The sequence below is a fragment of the Gymnoscopelus microlampas genome (genome assembly GCF_963454915.1).
Source record: "Gymnoscopelus microlampas genome assembly, chromosome: 1".
NCBI lineage: Eukaryota > Metazoa > Chordata > Actinopteri > Myctophiformes > Myctophidae > Gymnoscopelus > Gymnoscopelus microlampas.
The window spans coordinates 29,927,204-29,936,911 of NC_139962.1; the positions used below are offsets into that span (position 1 = coordinate 29,927,204).

Below are 9,708 nucleotides of genomic sequence, written 5' to 3' on the forward strand. Positions count from 1 at the left end.
TGCATGGTCATCCAATTTAAGAAAAAACATGACAATAACAGGGGGCACTACAATATTAACTTTTCATGCGTGGGGGGTGAGGTGAGACGTACTTTTTTCCTCAGGTAAGAGTTGGATGTTTTGAGCAGCTTCTCCACTTCTCCAGCCAGGTCACGGCACATCTCTGAGGAACCCATACAGCCCAGGGTACACAAGGCCAGGCCCTGGACGTATTGTGTGCTGTGATTCAGATCACTGGGGTAGGAAAGGAGAGATAAATAAGCCAGGGAGTTATGTAGATAAAGAAGGGAAGATATGGTAGGGAACAGAAAGGAGAGGAAAGAGAGCTATTGTTCTTCAGAGGAAAGGTTTTGATAAAGATGTTAGTGGGCTTGGCAGGTTTTGGGGTGGCGCCCAAGTTGCCATCAGTGCACACTGCAAGATCTGTGGAAGGAACAGAATACCAACTATGTGTAATCGGTTTCTACAACCACACCTCTTATGTTCACTCTCCCACATTACAAGCAAGCAAGCATTCCGGCAGTGGCTCAGGAGGTAGAGTGGCCGCCTGGGAATCGGAAGGTCCCCGGTTCAATCCCCGGCGCCCCCTGTGTTAGTGTCGAAGTGTCCTTGAGCAAGATTGGTGCCTTGCATGGTTTCCTTCCATTGTCGGTGAGTGAAATGTATGTGTGAACGGGTGAATGTAATGCACCTTGTAAAGCAATTTACCAACTGCACAATTTACCAATTATTACAGATAAAGGAATATGCAATAAATTCATTGAAAGGCTGGCTTCCTCTTACTTCTTGATGCAATTTGTCATTAGTAGATGGACATCCTGCCTCTCGTCCAACAGTAGCATGGCTCCCAAGTAGCCTATCCGCTTGTCAGTGAACTTCTGGGATGCAATCAGCTTCAGGCATTCCAACTGGAAAATAGCACATCAGATAATTAGACAGGCTTTCCTCACATGATCAAATCTAGCAAAATACCACATTGCAGTGCAATGTGGTTATTATGAGTACATAAACACACCTGCCCAAAGTGTGCTGGGTAGCCCAACATGTGCATATAAAGAAGCTTTGCCACATTTCTACAGCGGTATGTGTTGTCTTCCTCTCTGAAGGACGAACGTATGGCTGCGCACTCTTTCTGGATCATCTCACGCTCCTCTGCCTGGGTCCGAGCTGTCCGGATGGTCCGGATCAGCTCCCGCAGTCTGATCGGAGCTGGCATCCTCTGAAAATGCAGAGAAAGGAAAAAGGTTGGCACCCATGACCTTGGCAGCAACACTGGACCATAGACAAGAGAATCACTAATGAATCGCTTACAATAAAAAAATGTCACATCAAGGCAATGCAGATTGTAGACATGACATATTGTTAGAACAGGACAAAAAAACAATAAACAATGCATTTAAAAAAACAGCATCATCCACTTATAGAAACTATGGGAAGTGATCCAATTAATCCCAGCTACAGTGCTATCTAAGGGCCTGCTTTATTTTTGTAATTCTAAAAAGTCAGAAAATAGTAGACAAATTATGTTTTTGCACAGCAACAGCACAAATTTGTTATAACGATGCCACCCTAATTATGTCCTGCCACACAACAGCAGCACAACAAACAAACAACCGTTTTGGAAGTAACACCAAGTCATCCTTCCAACTGGAGCCCTTCCAAGAAACCTATTATTTTGGAGATGTGGTGATCAAACATGGAGTGTATCAACAAGAATCATAAAAATGTTCAAATCATACAATGTTCTCACCTAAAATTATAAACAAGTAGAAAGTTGAACAACATAGTATCAAACATAAGACATGACAAACAACAAGTACCGACTACCGAGTGTGAAGTTGAATGAGTGAGTGTGCGTGTCTGCAGAAGTAGGGCTACATTATATGGTAGAAGCAAGTGGAGATGCAATGAAGATACTCTAAGGTTTAAAACCATATTAGCCAACTGTTTTATGAGCAATAGGGTATACGTAGTTAGTAAGATCCAATCTGCAAATATTTCAACCAAAACAAAGAGGGTAGCCATTTTTGACAGTATCTGTGGAGAGGGAATGGAGAACGACAGGTGAAATTCTATTCCTTACAGAGGCGCTACTAACCAGCACCAAGGCTTCCATGTATTAGAAGACTATTAAATATTAATATGCAGGACAGGACATGCATGGTGGCTAGATTAAATTATCTTGCATCTCTACATTTAACCAGATTAAGGGAAATAACAAAGCTATTTACAAAAATGAACAAAAGGCAGAAAGACAAGAAAAATTGTTTTGCCATTGCTTTTTTCTAACAGCTAGAATGTCATATTATAAATCAAGAGGCAGTCAATGATTTCTGGTGAAACATTAGGACAATATTAGAGATGCACTGTAGACATGTTGTACACAAGTGTGTATATAAGTTGGAATAGGCATCACATTTAAATTTAAATTAAGTTGTCCAGAAAGTTAATGTGATGCGCTGTGAGCTTGTATATCAGCTATTTTCGCTATTACAAGCCACCATTGAACAATGAAGTATAATACAGCGCTCAAGTGATTAATCGACTAATTGATTTACTCACTTCTAAAAAACATATCACTGATAAAAAAAAATGCTTCTTGATTATTTGATTACATGAGCAAGCTTTTAACCCATTTTGGGCGGGAACCTCTATTTGTAACTATACCTTTCAGGCATAGTTACAAATATGTACAGTATATAGCAATATATTTGTTTGTAATTTTGGAATACATATTTGAAGTTTTTCAGAAAACTTAGGTCAGGATTTAGAAGGCGTTTTTAGAATCGGCCTCAGGTCTAAATGGGTTAAAGGACCACTTCACACATTTTCAATCCATCTTCATATAATTGGTCCTCACTAATACTCATTATAGGATTTTGTTCTACTCTGTCTCAGAGAAGGGCTGTGGACAGTTCAGAAACTTGCCTAACAATGACATCATCGATGGGGAATCCAAGCGAATATAAACGGCAGGCTCTCTCTTCCTGGAAAGTTAGCATGCTATAATAGAAGCCAATGTTCTGGCATTCATAAAAAGTCAAATAAAAAACAATTACATCTCGTTTGAAATGACCAAAGTCACTGAGTGAGTAGACAAAATCATAATGAGCATTAGTGAGGACCAATTATATCAACGGCTGAAAATGGGTGAAGTGGTCCTTTAAGTCGGTTATTGGTTCTAAATGACAGTTTCTATATATTTTCAGTTAATTGCCCAGCCCTACCCTGTCCTACATCATACTCACGATGCCATGACCAGGCAAAATTATTACCGGTGGCTCTCCATAAAGTGGTACTTCATGGCTTCCCATTTCACAGAAGCCTTTTATCTAGTAGCATGCAGCACATAATTAAGCTGCAACAGCAAGTGGGACTATGGTAATTACTTGCTGAACAAAGCCATTTTTTCCATCCAACCAGCTCAGAGCTGAAGTGGATGTTGGTAGAGGGAAAGAAGAATGCACTTGTTAAATGGAAAGAGCATGCGGTTGTTACGTAGACAGAAATATTCTGTCTCTTGTCTTTAAAGTGAAACACATGAGAAATCTTATCATGTGACAATCTAGTGGTTGGCACTGTGTTCTAACTGTTCATCCATGCAAACTTCTTAATGTAAGCTTGTTTTGTAATACACTTTTCAAACAAACAAACACATTTTGAGAACCATCTTCCACAGCCGATCAAAGTGATTTAAGTTGTTTAAAGTTTAACTTTTAACTTATTTTAACAACTATTGCTAATTTGCTCCTTCTCTTTATCAACTAAGCTTGGCAACTACAACACACAAGATTCCAGCATGACATGTCTCTTAGCTTCTCCTTCGAATCCAAAGCAAAATCATATTGACACATTTTCAGGAACATTCAAGCTACTGAGGAGAATAAATAAGTGAAGCGAGCGAGGAAAGGCCTGGTTGCTAAACCACTGATCTGTTGAAAAAGTAAGAAGAATCCATAATGATCAAAGTGGAATGGGTCTGTCTGTGTGTGTGAGTGCGCGCACACGCATGCGTTGGGAAGGGGGTCTAAAGAAACCAGGGAACTTTCAACTATTGCTATTCCATCCACATTTCAGTTACCTGAGGTGAGTGTTGACCAGTCTCCCTCCTTGCCACTTGCTGTGCTCATAATCAAGTATGTACATATCAGATATGGTAAATACAGCCTCCACTGAGAGCTTAGTAAAAACTGATTAAATTTCAATTCATCATTGCGATAACTCGCACAGCGACATAATTAAGTCCTCTACTACCGAACTACACAAAAGGCTTTTTTTTTTTCACTTTGCAAGTTATCAAATTCTGCAACAGGTAGCAAAACTATAATGGAGAGGCTGACTACAGTAAGGTGGATTAGGAAAAACCATAGGTGGGGGGGCGCCTGAGCTTGTTCAATGGTTGCCAGCAAGAGCCAAGAAAATATCACCAAGGTCAGCCTTCCTCATTCTACAAGGACAAAAAGAGCACTGTTCTATTGTAGCTTCACATTTCATAATTCAAGTCTTCAACAGCTGTACTATCTTTATGGGTCAGTTGATCAAACCAGATGAGTATCTGTCAACAAGCATTAATATGATGACAATTTTGGCAACATACCGTACAGTACTGATCACTAATGATCAGTCTTGATTGGATGCAACTCACATTGCTCATATCAACATCATAATGCCCTTTATACTTATACAAATAGCAAAAATAGCCCATCTGCAAGCTCACTGGCCTGTAGATCTGCTATGTTTGAAAACTGTTTTTTTTTGTAAAGTAATTTAACTTTCCAAAATTAGGGCTGCAACAGTTAAAATTAAATTAAATGATTTAAAGAAAATAACCAATAATCAACTTTAATAAAATACATTTCTAGGCTTGAGTACCAACAGATAGTGTTCAATTGAATACATAAACACATTAAACAGACAAAAACAATAGGGATGCCAGGGACTCACTGTTATGTTAGGTGGTTAACTATTTTCTTACACAATGAGGTAAATTACAAACCATAAGACAGACGGTTTGTGCTAGATTGGGCAATATCATTCATTTGCATTTCCTAACAGGGAAAGTATTCTGCACTAGTAGCTGTAAAATGTTCCTAACAAGCTTGTCTTCTCTCCTGAGGTTTGATGAGGCAGGCTACATTGGCTTGCTGATCCTGACAACCAGTAGCAAGGGGAGAAAAAACATGTCCCCTCCCTCCCTCCCTGTCTTCAGCAGTCTACTTGTAGAGTCACGGGTATTAGAGGGCAAGTGTCAAGAGAGTAAATCATAAGCAAGAAATGGTTTTGTTCAAGGTCAATAAAAATTATGAGCATTTTCAACAAGATTTCCCTGGGGTAAAATGCGGCACTAATGTTTGTTTAGAGAGAATATTACACATTTTCCTACAATATGTTCCGGGTCATTGATCAGTTTGCCACTTGTTTTGTTGTTAGTGCTCAGCTGAGCACTTAGGGAGACATTTTAATCATAACCATTATCAAAGGACTAGGACACTATCTGTTTTCAACAGCTCTTCAAGTGCTCTGCGCCGAGTACGGTAGCTGTAAACAGCAGTCTGGTCCATAAAATAAAAAGACTGAAAATGCTGTCAAATCTAACAATATGTAACTTGTTCAACAAAACATTTATAATGACATAGTTATACATTTGACAGGGTGCATTTGTATTACCGGTAGTCGGTAACACAGCCTTCCTATAAACTTTCTTTCAAAACTAAATAGAAACAATGTCTATATGTGCACTGTCTGCAGCTTGTTCATGTTTTGATGTAGTCTGATGAAAAAACAAATGCAGCTTGAGCATGCCCTCACTTACAGGATAACCCGTTTTAAATGCAGTCTAGGTGAGTTAAAATGGAAATAACTGGCATACTATGTATGTGAACTATATTCCAATGCATAAAAGGCTTGCGCACACTCCGCACAGGCAAACGTTTAGGCTTAATAAGTAGAACAGTTGTGACACACTCTCTCCTCATAATCCAACTCTCCTAGATGTGGCCAAAAATATTGGTACCCTTCCTAATAAAATAAACTCCATTTTATTTCAATTACGTTGAAACTACTACTACTACATACATAGTACTAGTATGTATGCATAGAATATTACAGAATCTTCGCGTTTGAATTAAGGTATTTAAAATAAAACAAAACAGATGAAAATGTCAGACCAAAATATTGGTATTCATAATAATGTAATATTTTGTAGCACAGGCAATAACTGCAATCAAGCACTTTCTCTGAATAAGATCTCAGTTCTCAGGTATGGTGGGTGCCAACTGCAACTTTCAGCTCTTTCCACAAAATGTGTCCTGATCTGAAATTCTTTGAACATTTAATGTGCAATGGGATTCAGATCATGACTCAGAGCACACCAATTCAGCATGGACTTCTCATCCATTCTTGGGTGCTTTTTGATGGATGATTCAGGTAATTATACTGCTGGAACACCCATGACCTGTGACAAGAAAGCTTTCTGAAAATGGGGTGCAAGTTCTGCTCAAAATGCCTTGAAAGTGTTTTATTATTATGCCCTGCAGATTCAAGGCACACAGTGACTACGGCAGCAAAGCAACCCCAAAATAATGATGTGATTTATCAAAAAGCTCAAATTTTGTATTTTGTTTCATCCGTTTGAAGTACATTCTCGCAGAAGTGTGTGGCTTGTCAACAGAGACTAGAACAGTCCAGTCTGGCTTTTTTGGGTCTCCCTTTTGGAAGTGGGTGGGTCTTCTACCATGGAGCCCATTTTCATTCAGAGTCAGACAGCGATGGATGGTGTGACTTTAAACTGTTGTACTGTACCTTGAAGGTCAGCTTGGATCTGTTCTATAGTTTTACTCTTGTTACCACGTCCCCTTGTCAGGGATCACAGGAACATCAAGCTCCTTGGAGATAGTAACCTTTACATCCACCATGTTTGGCTTCTAAGCTCCTCACACCGCTTTTCCTTGTTCATGTTCAATGTGATACACACAGTGGAACAAAAACAGCAGTGTGTAATTTTCTCTTTTTAAACTGGCTGCATGAGTGATTTTAAGAAGAATTATAGGAACATTAAAAGAACACCTGTAAGAACTAAAACAGAATGTATCATTGGAATCGTTTTGTTCTGTTGCAAACAAAAGAAAGACAGATAAATACAATAAACACTTTTCAGCGCGAATAGTGCATCATTTTAATAACATGCAAGGGCACAAATATGTTTTGGCCATCGTGCAGGCAAGTCCTGCATAAATGCAGAGTATAAATGACAAACTGCTTATTTCTTACGCAAAGAATAATGAATTCAATGTAAGTACAATCACAGTTAGAATTACAGAGTACTAACAATGTTTAAATATACTATAAATATTGTTAGGAGAAGATATCTTCCCTGTTTGGATAGTCTGGGTAACTTAAAGAGAACAGCAAAATAATTCCAACCCAATGACCAATAATCAAGCTATAGTATAAAGTTATCAAAGCTGATCCTATGAGTATGGTCTAGTTTTCCTTCCATATTAGAGAAATCTAAACCATGAATATAACCCGAAGATTTTATGAGGAGGATGTTGCGATAGTTTGGGCTACATTTGTTTGGGACTGTCCCCTCATAACAGATTAGTTTTCATGTTCATAGTTATGTTTTTTTTCCACCCACTCTGAATTAGTTATTTCCTCAAAGGTTATAAGCACCTCTCTGGCAAGGACATGATGATTAAACATGTAGCCTAATCTATTAGTCTATTACTTTACCGGAGGACAGCCCTAGATTAGTCAACACTGGGGGGAAAAACTCATTAAGTCAGACAACTGTAAGGCCAAGAGTTTCTTAATTTGGCCAGTGAGGTAAAACCTGCTCAACTGACAGTGAATATGAGACCAACTTGATGGATTGAATAACAGGTCTCAAGTATGTACACATTCTTTTAAATGGTAAATGTTTTTACATTCAGTTGATAATATATTCACTTCTCAAATCATGGAATTCAAGGGTGTTCAGAAAGTCATTCTCGCCTTTGGAGTGTATCAGTCGTCTGGCTTTCCAATTATTATTTTTTCCAGTTATTCCTGTTGACAGAATTAGAACTGTCTACAACAAGGGAATAACATGTTTTGAGGTTTATTATTCCTTTAGCATGGGACACATGACCAACAAGCAACGGCCATCGTTTACAAAGATATTTGAATCAAAACTCTACTCATGACTATTCCAATAAAACTCAACAAATCTGTAACAAAAAAAAACTCAATACCTATACGCCTGCATACAAGAGAATCAGCACAATAGCTCAGCTCCAACATGTCACTCACCTGCCTACACTTCCTCCTAGCGAGCATTGAGGACTTCCTTACCAATCGGAGATTTAAGTTAATGACACCCAAGAAAGACAACACATCTTCTGAGACTGCAGCTAAACAAAAGCTTAAACCGGTATGGTACATAATACTGCCCAGTACCGGTGGAGAGACGTCAGCGACACAATATCAACATAAACGCCAGAAACTACTGCCAATCCCAAAAGTAAACGATGCTAACGTTAGCTTCCTTGACCACCTTGACAGGAAGCTTTTCTTCTCAGCAGAGAGAATGTGATGGAGGTTTAGGTTACAATCCGGTGACTCTGCCAAAAGTTATTCACCCATCCTAGACATATTTCACCAGCCTAGTGTAGTTCATGCAAACGATGTCTTACCTGGGCTTGACAGGCAGATTGGCTAAACGTCTGGTCAGGTTGAAGGAAAACGTTAAAGGGCTGGCGGTTACTATGTGTGCTTAAAGTCCAAAGAGGCCAACGCACTGACAGACAGAAAGAAAAGAGGCCGTTTCACACTGTGGTCATCCTGACACCTGAACCTGGTCGTCGATTGATCCTGACATGATGCAGCTTGAGGCCTCCTATAAGTAAGGATTAGCCAGCTAGCCTAGCATGGTTATGATGATTCCCATAAACACCAACGTTAGCCTGCTAGCTTAGCCTGCTAGCCTCTTCTTCTTCTTAACCCGTGTACAACTCAACCGACCCCCAAAAACTACTGACAGACGGGGGACCAGCAACGACCGGTCGGTTGCTTACTTGCGTTATAGGTAGCCAACGGGAAAGCAGGGCACGGGCAGTTGGCGTAGTGCGTTGTCACATGAATAAACTGCGTCTCGGTGGCGTTAATGTCAGAGCAACAACGACCACATCATCATCATCATCATCAACCACCACGTACATACAGCACACAACTCAGACGGCTAGCACTGGCTTTGGACAAGCGACGCGTCTGTATGAGTGGTTGGCTGGTAACCGGAAAGCTCGCCCCAAAACACGCTCGCCCCCCCAGTGGTTCTTGTATTTGTTTTACTGAATATAAGGTTAGAAATAAGTTTAGGGGTTGGGCATAGTTTTACTGACGTTAAGTTTAATTTTGGCACCGTTTACTTACTTTTAGGAATAAGGTTAGATTTTAGTTTAGGCATAGAAGTTTACTGAAGTTACGTTTGAGAATATCAGGTGGCGACCGTTCCGAGGTCGCCGGATTTGCCTCGGGGCAACTGTGTTTTGGGGCGAGCGTTTTTGGTATTCGGTTAGCTTGGTGCTAATGCTAACCGCCGTTAGCCTAGCTGACAGAACAGAACAGACAACCAACCAACCGCCGTCAAGGGGTTGCACTGACACACCGACCCACCGGGGCTGTGACACTTCCTATGCGGCGCCGCACGCACCGCTAACAACCACTCCG

The 9,708-nt window shown here is 40.0% G+C and overlaps 1 protein-coding gene across 4 annotated transcripts in view; it reads right to left on the reverse strand.

Annotated features, from left to right (window-relative positions):
* The window catches only part of ap1g1 (adaptor related protein complex 1 subunit gamma 1), a 32,273-nt gene that overhangs the window by 22,328 nt on the left and 237 nt on the right, over window positions 1-9,708 (reverse strand). For 2 of the 4 annotated variants that reach the window (XM_084063275.1, XM_084063276.1), the window contains exons 2-4: window positions 1,016-1,219; window positions 784-908; window positions 93-234 (exon numbers count right to left, since the gene is read on the reverse strand). In XM_084063275.1, the coding sequence (XP_083919401.1) occupies window positions 93-234; window positions 784-908; window positions 1,016-1,216 (468 nt within the window). In that variant the 5' untranslated portion in view covers window positions 1,217-1,219. Of the gene's footprint in view, window positions 1-92; window positions 235-783; window positions 909-1,015; window positions 1,220-8,675; window positions 9,014-9,056; window positions 9,205-9,708 lie in introns of those variants that run through there. The other 2 variants (XM_084063277.1, XM_084063278.1) reach the window with 2 other exon arrangements.